This window comes from Moschus berezovskii, chromosome 24 (assembly GCF_049115385.1).
Source record: "Moschus berezovskii isolate FMDL1 chromosome 24, NW_MosBer_1.0, whole genome shotgun sequence".
NCBI lineage: Eukaryota > Metazoa > Chordata > Mammalia > Artiodactyla > Moschidae > Moschus > Moschus berezovskii.
In genome coordinates this window covers 12,504,990-12,521,117 of record NC_142483.1, presented here as the reverse complement: position 1 = coordinate 12,521,117, position 16,128 = coordinate 12,504,990, and the positions used below count along the sequence as shown (strand labels likewise).

The 16,128-nt window shown below is 38.6% G+C and overlaps 1 protein-coding gene across 14 annotated transcripts in view; it reads left to right on the top strand.

Annotated features, from left to right (window-relative positions):
• SFMBT1 (Scm like with four mbt domains 1) overlaps nt 1-11,090 on the top strand; it is a 114,944-nt gene extending 103,854 nt beyond the window's left edge. For all 14 annotated transcript variants that reach the window (XM_055414059.2, XM_055414063.2, XM_055414067.2 and 11 more), the window contains 8 exons: nt 430-494; nt 2,971-3,110; nt 3,858-3,967; nt 4,677-4,852; nt 7,934-8,112; nt 8,296-8,541; nt 9,422-9,550; nt 10,354-11,090. In XM_055414059.2, coding sequence (XP_055270034.1) covers nt 430-494; nt 2,971-3,110; nt 3,858-3,967; nt 4,677-4,852; nt 7,934-8,112; nt 8,296-8,541; nt 9,422-9,550; nt 10,354-10,494 — 1,186 coding nt within the window. In that variant the 3' untranslated portion in view covers nt 10,495-11,090. The remainder of the gene's footprint in view (nt 1-429; nt 495-2,970; nt 3,111-3,857; nt 3,968-4,676; nt 4,853-7,933; nt 8,113-8,295; nt 8,542-9,421; nt 9,551-10,353) is intronic.
• The last annotated feature ends 5,038 nt before the right edge of the window (nt 11,091-16,128 follow it).

The following is a 16,128-nucleotide window of genomic DNA, read 5'->3' as shown; positions in this document are numbered from 1 at the left end:
ATAACATTAGCCAGGGAAAAGATCAAAAGTCAAAGTATAGTTTCTGCTGAATGCATATGGCTCTTGCACCTTCATTAAGTTGAAATATCATTAAGTGAAACCACTGTCAGTCAGACATCATCTGTAGTTTCCTTGTGTTTTAAGAATCCCACAGGCATTCTGTAATTTGCTGCTCACAGAAATGCAAGTTCATTTGAACATGCAGTGTCACAGCACTGTCTGCATATTGTTGTTTCCCCTTAGAACATATAAATAGCTTTTAAAACAATTGCTTTTTTTAAAAGAAGTATGATCAAGGAAGCACTTTTTGCTACAGATTTTGCAGTCTGCCACATTTGCTTTCTTCTTAGATTTGAAGGAAAGTAATCCTCACATTTTACTGACCTTAAGGACCATCTCATTATATTTTGTTGCTTTTTCTTGATGCAGAATACCATCCTCAAGGACTGTCCATGAGGGTCTGAAGAATCAGGAGCTGAGCTCCACAGACTCAGGTATAAGTTCAGACAATCTTAGGGAAAAGATGACCTTTAATTTCCTTTAGTGGACTTTTATCTAAAAATAACTTCAATTTATTGGAGTAGCTTCATAGAGGGATCTCTTAATTGTGATTTTAAAGAGTTACAACTGTCTAAGATGTATCCAGTTTGCTAATTATCTTCAGGCTAGTATTTCTGTGCATTTATAATATTTTAGCTATTATTTACTGATCATTTGTCAGTGTTAAAGGCTCTGGAGGTCAATATATTATCCCTGAGTTTCATAAAGAACCTGAGGCTTTCCAGATCGTGCTCTTTTTTTAAGCTGGGTGGTTGAAAGATAGATGTTTATTCTTCTTTAAAATCTTTCTATGATATACACACTATATTTTGTCTGTATTTTGCAAAAACAAATAGACAACAACACTGGAAAACATTATCCTGTAGGCATTACCTGTTAAATGAGACAGGGCTCCTTGTTGGAGGCCACGCTGTTGACCAGGACTCCTTGGCTCCCTCTTGCTGGTTGTATGACAACGTAGCATCTTGGCTCTGTGTCTTAGCACACCTTAGGCTTTTGGGTGGTATTCAGTGAATGCCTCGGAAAGAAAGCAAAACACAGAGAGGTCACACAGCTTATCGTAAAAGGGTGAGAAAGGGAACTCATATTTCTCAAGTTCAAAACTTGCACTTTTGTCTCTTCTACCCTCTGCCTTTTTATAACATCATGGAGGATCAGGGCTGTGCATTTCTTTATTTTTGTTGTATTACTGACCATTCTAATGCCCACTAAAACCACAGAATTAAGATATTAATATCTCATGTGATCATAGCCAAAATCTTTTTGCTTTGGATTTTGTTGTAGGTCAAATTACCTTGAAAACAGAGCCTGAGTTTGATATTTGCTTGTAGGAGGTTCAGGAGAGTGCTTTTGGGAACACTTCTGGGAAGAGTTGAAGGACACAGGACTGGGCAGAGGGAGAAGTTGAGTCACAGTGCAGTTGTAATAGAAGTCCTTTCCAGCCCCACAGGAAGCCACTGAGTGTTGCTAGCAGAGGTGTGGTGGCCATACCTAGTGTTCCCTCAGTGGTCAGCTATGGAAGTGAGCTCTTCCTCCCTGCCCACCTCTCAAAGGGTGGGGCCTTGGGCCAGGTAGCTCTCTCCTCTTGAGGGGCAGTTCTAGACTGGGGGTGATTCTCAGATAGACTCACAACTGAGAGCTGTAAATCGCCAGCATTTCCAGGAGCAGGGTGCATCCCTAGAGAGGACCTGGGTGGCAGAGTTCAAATGGAAAAGTGGGCCCCTTCATGTGCTCAGACTGGGTTCTTGGGAATTTCCTGGTGGTTCAGTGGTTAGGACTCCATGCTTTCACTGCCATGGCCCCAGGTTCAATCTCTGGTTGAGGAACTAAGAATCCTGCAAGTCATGCAGCGTGGCCTAAGAATAAATTAAATAAATAAAAGACTGTGTTCTTAATTAGAGTGTGAACACTATGTCCTGCTGGATGCTGTTGGCACTGGGCAAGGAACTTTCCTAGTGGTCCAGTGGCTAAGACTCTGAGCTCCAAATGCAAGGGGCCTGGGTTCAATCCCTGGTCAGCGAACTAGATCCCACATGGTGCAACTAGGAGTTCACATGCGCAACTTAAAGATCCTGCATTCTGCATCTAAGACGCAGTGCAGCCATATAAACAAATAAATATTAAAAAAAAACTGGACAGTATACATATACTTTTCCTTTGGGTTAACAAGGCTGTATTCATCAGAAGAGCTTCTCTTTGCCTTGTCTGAAAGTAGATATTATAGTGTTTTTGAATTTTTTATTTTTATATTTAGTAGCTGAATTGCCAACTACTCAATATGAGGGGTTAAAAAAACATTATACTGGAGTACAGTATTCATACAAAAAAATAGTCGAAGAGAGGGTTCTCTAGGCCCACTTACACCCCACAATACCTGAAGAATTTAGGTATTGCAGCATGCTTTTAGCCCTCTGAAGAATCCCGGTGATGGGAGGGCTCCTGCATCATCAGAGGCTGCCAGTGTACTAGTTCAGTGGTTTTCAGGGACAAACCGTAATTCTAGATATTTACCATCACTGTTTAGAAATATTCGAGAACTGATTACTGAGTAGTTGGTCTTCAGAAACTATCATGAGTTCTCAAAGTAAATCCTCCACTTCCTGTAGTGATAGAAGCACGGGGCTCTGGAACAGCGTTGTGCTAACCAGGAGTTCAGTTCAGTCGCTCAGTCGCGTCCGACTCTCTGTGACCCTGTTAGTCTGCAGTAAATCAGGGTATTCAATTTCAGCAGACTATAATAGACTTTTTTTAAGTGTAAGGTATTTCACACTCTAAGACTGTATGTTAAGCTTCAAAATAAGTCCTGACTTTATATAATAGTGGATATACTGGATTTTTTCTTCAGTAATCTTGCTTTAGAAGCGTAGGGGAGGATTCTGTTCTGAATATTTGTTTTTCTTCATTTCTCAGTTATGATTAATGGAAAATATTGCTGTCCAAAGATATACTTCAACCACCGTTGCTTCTCAGGGCCATATCTTAACAAAGGAAGGATCGCTGAGCTGCCTCAGTGTGTGGGACCCGGGAACTGTGTCCTGGTCCTCAGAGAGGTAAGGTTCCTGCCTAGAGTATAAGAACTTAAGAAATTTCACAGCTGTCTCATAGACCCATTTAGACAAGGATCAGCATGCCATAGATGTGACACCTCCAGGTTTTATCAAAAGTGACTCACTTTTCTCGTGTCTTGAACAATGAACCAGGCATGTGAATATTTTTTGCTCCATAGAGAACATTCAGTTGAGCAGTTCTTCACGTGGCAGTTCATTTCTGTCACTGTAGAAAAGTCTTCTGCCAGAGCCCACATGGTCTTCATGAGTGACCATGAGAGTAGTCTAAGCCTGAGAGGCTGTGTGGCGTTAACCTGGGACCATGACAGAGCTGCGTACATGCCTGCTGGGCTTGCGCTTCCCCACCAGGGTACTGCACTCTGGGCAGCAGATGTGAGGTTATCAAACCTTTCAGGCCTTAGGGTGGCGAGGCTGCGTCTGGAGAGGCTGAGGCGTCCTTGTGTCCCATGACTGGTAAAGGATTTGGAAGCATATGCTAAGAGTAATTCTTGGTTTGTTGCGCCTATTCCTTCCTGACCATAATGTTTAGAATATTTAAGAGGGTCTCATTACTGTCTTATTTGCAACTGTGGTCAACTGTCATATCTTCAGTATTACTATTTTGTTAATGCTTATTAATTAATATGACTAGACTTAATCACCTAGGTGACATTCTAGGGGATAGCAAGGTTCTAACAGTCTGCTTTCCTTTTTCCCAACCCAAATTTCTGCCTTAAAAATGGAGCACAGGTCCTCACTTTACTGATCAATGCAGCCTATAAACCCAGTCGTGTCCTTCGGGAGCTGCAGCTGGACAAAGACTCTGTGTGGCATGGATGTGGGGAAGTCCTCAAGGCCAAGTGAGTAGGCTGCTCTGCCCTTTTTTCTTATTCACTCTTAACAGGTGCTTCCACGGAAAATGTTAGGATACTCTGTTCCCTTGGGCAACCCTTCCTCAGCTCTCTGTGGTAAAGGACTGGATTTGTTTTCTTTTTTAAGTTGACATCCTATTGTGAGCCAGTACCTTTATAAAATATAGTAAAAATGAGTTACAGGAAATACGGAATTTAAAAGATATAAAATGCAAGAACAGCTTTTGTGTTATTAGATTTAAGAGCCATAAAATTACTTTGGCAAGTTACTGTGAAAGTTTGTAAACATTTGCTTTTGTTTTCTGACCTGATCTTGTCATGGACGGGTGGCAGTTGGCTGGTTGTATTGGTCTGTGGCTCATACCCGTGTATCACTGCTTCAGGATCAAGAAAGACTCAGTAAGAGTCACTGTTTTTTTAGTAGTTAGTGTAGAAGTTATTATCTAAAAATCTTAAACTTAGAAAGAAGGAACTTTATTTTGCTAATTTAAAAAACTCAGCTTTTAGCTGTCATAGCTTACTAGATTATAAATTTAAGTACACTATAAATTTCTCATTGTTTTCAGAATCCTCAAACTGTAAGGGGCATATAATACTCTAAGAAGCAAAAATATTTTTTAGGCCTGTTAATATACTTGATTTTTCTCTGTGGAATCACTTGCCCAATATATTATTGTCTGATGTCTTCCAATGGCAGATACAAAGGAAAGAGTTATCGAGCTACTGTCGAGATAGTGAAAACAGCAGATCGGGTGACTGAATTCTGCCGGCAAACCTGTATCAAATTGGAGTGCTGTCCTAACCTTTTCGGTCCACGAATGGTTCTGGATAAGTGTTCTGAGAACTGCTCTGTTCTTACAAAGACTAAGTATAGTGAGTCAACTTTTTCAAATTTGTTCACTAATAGCAGCTGACCATACCTCATCTTCTGCAAACTTTTAATTTTGCAGTTATTCAGATATAGCTGAGGGACACAAACTTTCTGTATAAAGGGCCAGATAATATTTTAGGCTATATTTTGCATATTTTAATATGACTTGACTTAAATCACCTAGGTGACATTCTAGGGGTTAGCAAGGTTCTAATGTTCTACTTGTCTCCTTCCTAACCCAAATTTCTGCTTTAAAAATGGAGCTCAGGTCCTCACTTTACTGATAAATGAAGCCTATAAACCCAGCTGGACAAAGACTCTGGGTGTGGGGAAGAATATGCTTTTGCATATTCTTTTTTTTTATTTTCATTTTTTAAAAGAACACTTTTAACAATGTAAACCAAAACAGGCCATGGGCACATGTGGACTGTGGGTCCTAGTTTGCCAACTTTTATGTACCCTGTTAAACTTGAAAATTTCTTTCAAGGCACTCTAATTTTGTGCATCTTTAATTTTATCATGTGGGCAAATCACCTAAGGATCTTGGTGAAGTGGAGATTCTGATTCTTCAGGGTGTATCTGGGGCCTAAATGTCTGCTTTTCCAACAAGATCCCAGATGCTGGTGATGCTGCTATCCAAGGTCCATATTTAGCATGACAGGTTTTCTAATCAGTATATGAATTACAAAATCATATGAGAGTCTCACCTTCTTGTTTCCACTTACATTTATTGGAATGTAAACTTCTTAAGAGCAGGGTTTGTCTAGCTTATTATTATTGTGTCAGATTCAGCACTTAGGCAGATTGCAATGATTAGGAGCTAAGTGAAATGTACTGTTCATATAAGCACATGTTTTAAGCACACCAATTTGAGCCTTTGATATTATTTGGATTATGTTGCACTTTTTGTCTGAATTTATTTTTCACAATGAGATAATTGAAATTAGCTTAGATTTTAGGAGTCTCTATAATTTTTTCCAGTTAGTAATTTAAGTAATATCAAATGGATTTATATTCTTTAGTATTCATTTTTTTAAAAAATTACATTATATTTTGACATTAATGTATAACTCAGAGTTAAACTATGTATGTGTTATTTTTTGAAGTATTTCTACGTTCTATAATTTATATGAAAATACAGAGGACCTAAAAATAGTCATAACAATTCTCAAAAAGAAGAATAAAGTTGGAAGACTTACTGTATCTGACTTCAAGTGTTACCATAAACTATAGAAATCAAGAGTGTGGTATTGATGAAAGAATAGTCAAATCGAGTGATGGGACAGAATAGAGGGTCCAGAAAGAGAGACAAACATGTAGCTAGAAGATTTTCAACAAAAATGACTAATGGGAAAGGAATTGCTTTCAACAAGTGGCTCTGGTACAGTTGGACATCCAAACTGAAAAGGCAAAAACAAAACCCCTTGACTCCACCTCACTATAGACAAAAATTAATTCAAGGTGTGTTGTAGACCTCTTGTAAAGCTAAAACTATAAAGCTTCTAGAAGAAAACAAGAAAAGTACCTCAAGGTTTTGCTAGGTAAAAGTTGCTTAGAAAGGACACCGAATTCACTAACTAACCTGAAGGAAAAACTAATACATTAACACTACAAAGTTAAAACTTTTGCTCTTTTAATGATAGTATTTATAAAAAGGAAAAGACAATGCACAGTCTTGGAGAAAAGATCTCATTTATTTGTTTGTTTTGGCATTCCTGAATGACACAGAGGAGAACATGTTCTTAGTACGTATATCCAACAAAGAACTTGTCTCCAGAATATATTAAAAACTTACAACTCACTGAAAAGAGAAGTTTTGAAACTAGAGAAAGCTGGTAGTTGTACAACATTGTGACTACATTAATAGCACTCAATTGTACATATTTATATGTTTAGTTGTCATGTGATTTTATCTCAATTTTAAAATAAGATAAAAAGAGGAATTAATCTGAAATTAGATAGTGGTGCTGGATTTATCTGTGTCTAAAAACCACTGAATATGTACACTTACAAATGATGGGTTTTATGTTATGTGAATTACATCTCAATTTTAAAAAATGAAATAAGCAGAGAAAACTGTTTTAAAAAGTGAGTAAAAGACTTAAATAGGCACTTCACTAAAAAAGTGGCCAAAAGCACATGAAAGTGTGCCCAGTAGCATTAGTTGTCAGGGAAATGCAGGTTTAAACTATGATGAGAAATTACTATGTATCCACTAGATTGGCTGAAATGAAAAAAGACTGACAATCCCACACATTGGCAGAGGTGAACTGAGCAGCAGCGGTGAACCGAGCAGCTCAATCTCTTGTACATTGCTGGTAGGAGTGTAAAATTATATAACCCTCTTGGAAAACTTGGCAGTTTCTTCTATGTCTACCATATGATCCAGCAATTCCATTCCTAGGTATTGACCCAAGGAAAATGAAAACATGCCCACTAAAAGCCTTGTACAAGAATGTTCACTGCAACTTAATAATTGCCAAAACTTGGAAACAGCCAGGTGCCCGTCGGCAGGAGAATAGATAAGCCAGTACATTCATACAATAGCATGCTAGTCATCAGTATGAAGAAATGAGCGTCTTACACATACAACATAAATGAAACTCAAAAACATTCTGCTGAGTGAAAAGGAACCTTGTTGGAAAAAGTACTTACTGAATGATTCCTTAGATCAGGCAAAATTAACCTATAGTGAGGGAAATTAGAATAATGGTTACTTCTGGTGAGGGGGACTGATGAGGGAGCGACACTGGGAACTTTCTCTATTAATGGGGATATTTTATATCTTGATAGGATCATCTAGGTTTATGCATTTGACATAATGCAATCTATACATTCAGAATCTACACGGTTAAGATTATTCCATTATATGGAATTTAACCTTAAATACTCTGTGTCCGTTTTGTGCTATGATATAATGAATCTATACATTCAGAATTTACACAGTTAAGATTATTCCATTATGTGGAATTTAACCTTAAATACTCTGTATCTGTTTTGTGCTATGATAGTGGAATGTCTTGTGGTTTGAGGTACACAGAAATAATGAAACTACTTCATTTTTCTTTGTCATACACATTTAGCACACTACTACGGAAAGAAGAAAAATAAAAGAATTGGGAGACCACCTGGTGGGCATAGTAATTTAGCATGTGCCCTGAAAAAAGTGAGTAAGAGAAGAAAGAGGCGAAAAAATGTTTTTGTTCATAAGAAGAAACGCTCCTCTGCATCTGTTGATAATACACCAGCAGGCTCTCCCCAGGTACGAGATCTGTGATGTACCAGTAATGTCCTTAAGCCAAGAGATCCCTGCTTTACAATTCAAACAGAAAGAATATCTGCAGGTCTTTTTTTAATTTGAATGTCTAGCCAATGGAAAATGGTTTTGTGGTCCAGGAACTGATTTGTCTGGAATTTCAGTGACACGTCTCTCCTTGTCCTCTAGGGAAGTGGGGGTGAAGATGAGGAGGACCCGGATGAAGGGGATGATGATTCCCTAAGTGAAGGCAGTACATCTGAGCAACAGGATGAGCTCCAGGAAGAGTCAGAAATGTCAGAAAAAAAGTCATGCTCCTCCTCCCCCACCCAAAGTGAGATATCCACGTCACTGCCTCCAGACAGACAGAGAAGAAAAAGAGAACTTCGCACTTTTTCATTTTCTGATGATGAGAATAAACCTCCTTCACCAAAGGTACCCATTTTAAAACTACAGTGTTCTTTTTTCTCTCTTGACAATTTCCCTCGACAATCTAATGGTGAATGATATTGGCATTACACTTATTTCAAAATGGTGTCAGTTGAATTTCCTGAGTCTCTTTTTAAAAGATCCCAAATTCAGATTTACTTGCATTTCAAGGATTATTTGGAGATCAAATAATAATCCTTATCAGGAGGAAAGTTCTTCAGAATGACAGCTTATTTTAAGTTACAAAAGTTTCATTGGTAGTTTATTAGTAGTTTATTAGTCGTTTAGTTTAGGGAAAGCTGTCTTTTTGATAATTTTCATGATATATATGGTTTTGTAGAAATAAAGTATTTATCTTTTTGGCTCCTGTTAAAACCATTTTGTTGGTAGATTCATATATGCATATTATATAAGACATACACACATTATGAGAATGGAAGTTAAGTTAGTGTTTTAAACTTGGATTGCTTTTTAAATATAGTCTGTGAACAGAAGTGGTTAAAAATTATTTCTCCTGATAATTTAGTTAAGCCTTCTCTTATTGGAAATACCAGCCCATTCATTTCTGCACCCTGACAGAGCGTGAGCTAAAATAAACCAAGGAACAAATGGGAGATTTTAAAACTATTTTCCACTGTTAAATTATCCACATTATTTGTATTGAAACTTTGAGATACATTCTTGTCCATTGATATTTCTTATTATAAAAGACAAACAGTTTCTCAGAACCTAATGTGTGTGGATCTTTGCATATTTGCTGGGAGAAATCATGTCCTAAAAGCACTTTGAATTCTGCCTTTTAAAGGGTTATGACTTTCTGTAGAGACTTTCTTATAATGAAGTAGCTCTAACACCATTTGTTTTGCTTTTGTTGTGGGTAATGAAGGAAATAAGGATTGAAGTTGCTGAAAGGCTTCACCTGGACAGTAACCCCTTGAAGTGGAGTGTGGCAGACGTTGTGCGGTTCATCCGATCCACAGACTGTGCTCCGTTAGCAAGAATATTCCTAGACCAGGTATCACAGAGACCTTTAGTTTTTAGTAATGCGTCTCTTTAGCAAAGGACTATGGATATAATAGCAATTTATTTACAAGTCTTAGGAAAAATACTTCTATCCAAAAATAAAAAATTATTTCCCTGTTTAGAAACGTGATAAAAAGTTATTTATCTGACTTCCTTCACAGTTGAAGCAGATTGTTACTGCAGTCTTATTTTTCCTAGGAGTTTGTTTGCATCCCCCATTAATAACTTAAAATCAAGCATGCTATACTTAATTATCCTCTTATGCCAAAATAACAATTTGCTTTGTTTTAAAAAATAATTAACATCTATAATATGTTAGGATCTAACAGAAATAGTCTGTGACCTTAAACAGTGAAATAAATTTTGTTTTGATAATTGAGGAGATTCACAACTGAACATCTTTGAAAAGCTTCTCAGGCTTTTAAGAATTACAGGGCAGGAAAACATTGTAGTTTACAGGTAATATTTTCTTTCAGATTTAGGAAGGTTCCTCTAAAAAGATGATTCTTTTGACACATTTAGTTGTCAATTACAAGGCTAGTTAGTTTACTGGATTTCGGCGGAACAGAATAGATTCTTACCTGTGTTAAAACTTTTATTATTCATTCTGAAGATTCATTAGTATAGAGGACCATGAGAGGTATTTAAAAGGAAATGTGATTCTTATTTAAGGAGAAAAAGTAATGAAAAGCACAGGGACCCTGATTTTGACAAAACGAAGTGAACCAGGGCTGTCATGGTTGAGCTGTCATTCATGTGCACATCACAGATAATTTGTATTTTATGCTTTAACAGGAAATTGATGGGCAGGCCCTATTGCTCCTTACTCTTCCCACTGTTCAAGAGTGCATGGACTTAAAACTGGGCCCTGCTATCAAACTTTGCCATCACATAGAGAGGATCAAGTTCGCTTTTTATGAACAGTTTGCCAACTGAGGAGGACAACCAAAGTAGGCTGTATCTTTGAAGCACAAATGCAGCAAATCCTTCGCCCTGCTCTACAAGTGGAGCTGAAATAGTCCCAGGGCTCTGGGCCCTGCAGGTGTCGGCTTGCTCTCTTTGCACTTTCAGGGAAGGAGGACCCACACCGAGGAAGCAAAAACTGCACAAAAGTGGCTCTCCCGCCAGTGAAAATGTGGGCATCTCTTGTTCATCAGATTGCAGTTTTAAAAAAAATAAAGATTGTGAAGAAAAGACTCATATAAGAAGAATAAGCATTTCCACTGGTGTGGCCTGGAAACGAAGAATAATCGAGGCTGCTGGCAAGCACCCTTTTGATTTTCTTTTTGTTCTCTCTGTTCCTTCCCATTGTAGATGGAACTTTGTTCTCTGCTTTCTCTTTCTTGGGAAGAGAGGACATAGCTTTAAGTCAGCACTGATTTGGGACTGTGCCTCAGGCACATCAGTGCTTCATTGTCATGTGTTTTAAAGCTTTTTTAAATTAAAACGGTTCATTTTGGGGATGATTATGTGGCTCTAGGGTTTTGAATGTACAGTCACACTTTGATCCATTTTAAAATCTATTCTTAGGAGTTCCTTTGTTTACTACCTCTGTTGATAATTGAGCTTGTAGCCCTGTCTGAGGTTTTTAAGTATGCCATTTTTAAGCTACATAAACACTAAAACTATGACAGAAGTTGGAGGAAAAGACACTGTTTTCTTTCTTAAGAGTAATGTGTGGCACTTACACCAATTCCTTAACTGACTGATCTAAGAAATCTACTGTCATTGTTTTCCGTCCTAACCTTGGTTGGGCTGCCTGTTTCAAGTAATATCTCAAAGACTGTTGCTGTTTTAAGTTGAATTGCTTTCTCCCCACTAGTTCTCAGAGGGACTGCCATAGCTTTTATTTTGTATTTACTTTTCTCTACAGTTGTTTGTCCAGCTTTCATTTTGAGAGTCCTTACTTTGGGTGAAAATCAGTAGGTGTTTCCTGGACCCACAGTAAAGCCCATTTCCCTATTTTTCTCAGTGTCTCTAGACAGAGAGTATAGTAGCACAAAAGAGAAAATACATTTTGGGAGAGGGGGGAAGTGATACAGAGCATCAGGTTTCTGTCACACTATGTCCTTAGTGGCCGGATAAAGATTGAGAGATGGTTAAGGATTCTAGAAACATCTTTGACTAGTCATGGTTACATTTTCTTTGATTGACCCTTTAAATTGAATGTATTCTACAGTCAGTTCCCACTCAAAAACTCAGTTTCCTTTTAACTGTTTCTTTTGACCCAGCTCAACTTGACATTAAACAGAAAAATTTTTACTTATGATTGCACTGGCTGTTGGCTGTTATAGAAGAATAGCATTTACTGTACTGTTTCTGCCATGAGGAATGAGGAAAGATACATACATAGGTTGCTTCTTTTAAATGGTTTGCTTTGCTGCATGTTTTATTTTTTTTTTAATTATCCTAGTTACCTACAAATTTATAACCTAATCATTCCTCTTCAAGATTTGAAAATGTTTTAAAACTACAAACTGGGTAAATTCTAAACAGCTATACAAATATAAGGTAACTTTGTTACAAATTTAAACTGATTGTGATTTTTTTCCTTTTCTTCCCTGCTGTTCCACCTTTTTTTTTTTTTTGGACCTTGGCAAACATTTTGTAGTCTGACTCTTCTCTTTATTGGATAATTTATGAACCACTTTAGTTCAAGCCCTCCAACCAAACCCTATATTAAAGCATCAACTCTTTGCTTAGGTTACTACCAGATATGCCTGGAAAGAAGATTTAAGTAGAATAATCTGTTTGAATGTATTGGGAGATCCAGTTTTTAAAGTTTTGATTGATTCAGTGCCACTGCAAGAGAAGCATATGTAGGATGCTTGGGAACAATTAGTCTTAAGTAGATCAAGTTTGGGGAGCAGGTATCTTGCATAATAATGTTTTCTGAGAGCGCAGCAGTCAATACACTATGGCAAGGAGTTCCTTGAAGTAGATCAGTGGAACAGAAAAGTCTGGAACTGATTAACATTGTTGTCTTATTTAGGAAAGTGGTATTTATTTTCTAAGAGAGAATTTACCAGATGTAACAGTGAATTATCTCTCTTTTGACCTCTTCAGAAACCATAGAATTTAAAACACCTCCCTTCACAAGTGAGAGGGCAGAGCCCCTGAAAGATGAAATGCACGGACCTAAGTACAGTCTCTGATCAGAGTCAGACCCTAGCCAGTTTGTCTACTTACACCATGGTTAATCAAGCTCGCTTTCTCCTAGAGAGAAGCTGACTCTAAACTGGACAAGTCAGTAGGGTTTTCGTTCATATTGTTTTGCATTCTCATACCAAGACAATAGTTTATCAGGCAACTACAGTAAAGAAGCATGATATACCCCCAGCCCCTCCTCCCAGATATCACAGAGGATAATTATTTGGGAATTTTAAAGTAGGAAAAGCTTCCCTGATAGCTCAGTTGGTAAAGAATTTGCCTGCAATGCAGGAGACCCTGGTTCAATTCCTGGGTCGGGAAGATCCGCTGAAGAAGGGATAGGCTACCCACTCCAGTATTCTTGGGCTTCCCTTGTGTCTCAGCTGGTAAAGAATCTGCCTGCGATGTGAGAGACCTGGGTTCGATCCCTGGGTTGGGAAGATCCCCTGGAGAAGGAAAAGGCAACCCACTCCAGTATTCTGGCCAGGAGAATTCCATGAACTGTATAGTCCATGGGGTGGCAAAGAGTCGGGGGTGGCAAAGAGTCAGACGTGACTGAGTGACTTTCACTTTCACTTCAAAGTATAAAAGGGCTTTTAAAATATAAAATTAAACTCCATTTGCCTCAATTTTGCGGGGGCTGGACTGGACAGCAGTGATGGTCTGATTCTTTTGATTCTAAAACATGTTAAACCTGATAATAGCTCACCATGTTGGGTAAAATGTTTGTATATTGCCCATAGGTATGTGAACTTTGTTTTTTGAAGATACCAACCTCTTAAATTTGTGAGAGATACATTATGAGGAACTGAAGAACATGTTACATATTTATATCTGGGTGTTCTTTCAAAAGACATCTGAATGTCTTTGAAAATGTTTTTCAAACTTTATAAAGTTTGAACTTTATATGTCTTTCACTAGATTTATTCCAAGGACCATATAATTGTTGACTCTTGTTACATGAGGCATGCAGTTACATGAAGAAGTGTCATTTTTTATTTGTTCATTTATTTTTGCTTAAGCCAGTTTGAGCTATTTCCCTGCAACTAAAGGAGTCTTGACTAATTCAGGTAGAATGTCAGGACTTGATGATGGAGCACTCAAGACATATCATCTTGAAGTGGGAGACTTATATACCCTGCTAAGTGAATTAGACAAGGGGGCAGTTTTGAAAAATTAAAGGCATGAAATTGAGGGACTTCCCTGGTTGTCCAGTGGTTAGGACTCCACTGACTCCAGTACTCTTGCCTGGAAAATCCCATGGACGGAGGAGCCTGGTAGGCTGCAGTCCATGGGGTTGCTAAGAGTCGGACACGACTGAGTGACTTCACTTTCACTTTTCACTTTCATGCATTGGAGAAGGAAGTGGCAACCCACTCCAGTGTTCTTGCCTGGAGAATCCCAGGAACAGAGGGGCCTTGTGGGCTGCTGTCTATGGGGTCGCACAGGGTTGGACACGACTGAAGCGACTTAGCAGCAGCAGCATTTGTCTAAATTTCACCTTCAGCTGGCTCCATAGCCTCCCTAAAGTCAGAAAGTTTTCCAGCATCAACTTTTGATCCTGAGTTGACATGCTTGGAAACAGGTGAATGGATTATATCATACTTCTGGACTTTGAAGTTGATTAACCAGCTTAGACTTCTTATCGTAGTGTCAGTGTGTTAGGGAAAACTTTTACCGCCCGTGAAGATTTGCTGTGACATTTTGAGTTTATTTTGTGGGCTTCTGGGAACTCATGCTATTTTTTGTTTGTACACTACCTACCTCCATCTCTCTCAGCTGAAGCAGAATTGAGGTGGCTAATGCAGGAAATGCACTAATGGGGTGGGGGACACTTTTGTCCTGTCTGCCTTTCTTTAGTGATGTTGGCACCCAGCATATATGAGGTCAGAAAAGGGTAGTTACCAACCTCCGGAAGAGTTGGGCTTCTTGGGTAAATATTTATTATGATAGAGGCAGACATGGAATACTAGTTCAGAACTTGACATTTATATATTTCTTCTCCTGTAAGCAAAATTATTCTCACTGTGAGAGAGAGGGCATTGGACCAAAGCTTCCTGAGGACTTGAATACATTTTACTTGTTCTCTTATCCCAATTGTTACTGATACAGCACCTGAATACAGAGTGAAAGCTTTAGGAGGGCTCAGGTTAGATAGTATTCAGAACCATCCCCTCCCTCAAGCCAAAAAGTATCTCTGGGGCACACATAGAACATCAGGGAACTGTAGGTGACATTTAACTAAATGGGGACATTGGGAAAACCATCATAGGCACTTAAATTTACTTGGCACCTATCACCAAAGACTTTGCCGTAAGACACCGTGTGCTGGTTTGATTGATGCCCACAGATGCTCTGAGAGAGTTGTTAGCATAGCCTCAACAGTGGAAACACACACCAGGTTTGAACTTCAGTGGTGTATATTGGGGATATTGTGTAGTTGTGTATGTATGTGGAAGTTCAGAAGTGTTCAATGTTTTCAGTTGGCCTTTTGAAGATGGAGAAAGCAGCACTAACAAATGAAGTATAAATCTTAATGGGGACTGTGTACCCCCTTTAAAAATTTGAATGTCTTTGGTCTTTGGGTCCAGTGTTAGTAACCATGTGTCATAGTCATGATGCTGGCTCAGAAACCCTGTAGGACAGAAGCTACTGCAAAACAGAAAAGAAATCAATCACTTTCATGCAAGTGTAATTCTTCCTTGATTTTATTCACTTTACAGTGTTTTGCTAGTGAATTTTTATGTTTCTTTCCCATTGTGTGAGGATGTGCATACTTTAGAAATTTGAGTTTATCTAAGTGAGCCTCCGGTGGACTTGGAGTTTTGGAAGAAGAATTCTAAAGTCCAGCCCAGTCCAAATGGGTCTTGTTCCAAGCCTGCTTGCCTGGGATTTCCTCTGTACCTGTTTCAGGTTTCACAGGTAGTTCTGTTTCTAAGGGGAGGCTTAGGGGTGAAGGTATAGAAGCTGATGGGCCCTAAGTGCACTGGAGATCAATTTTCTTCATTCTCATGTTTCAGAAGTCTTAAGATTTTTGCAAGAATCAGCAAAACCAGGAGTAGTAGGGCTTAAAACTCCATTCCATTATGTCTCTTCTGACTTGACATACCATTTGGATCTGTCCTGGTGCCAGGACCTATCACAAAGGACTGTCTTCAAAGGGAAACAAGCCACAGCCTTGTTGGACACGTCTTTAACTCCAGCAGCAAAACTGGGACCCAGAGCTCTCGGGAGGCAAAGAATGACACTCGCTAGTGAAATGAAGCTGTAATATCATTGCTAATAGGTGTGCCTGTTCACAAGATGTGTGGGAACTCATTCCTAAGGGTTTCTATATGTTTTAGTTAATCTAACTATGCCTAGCTGGGCAGAATGGATGTGGGCAAATAGTGTTGAAAGAATGAGGGTAGGCTCTTGGGG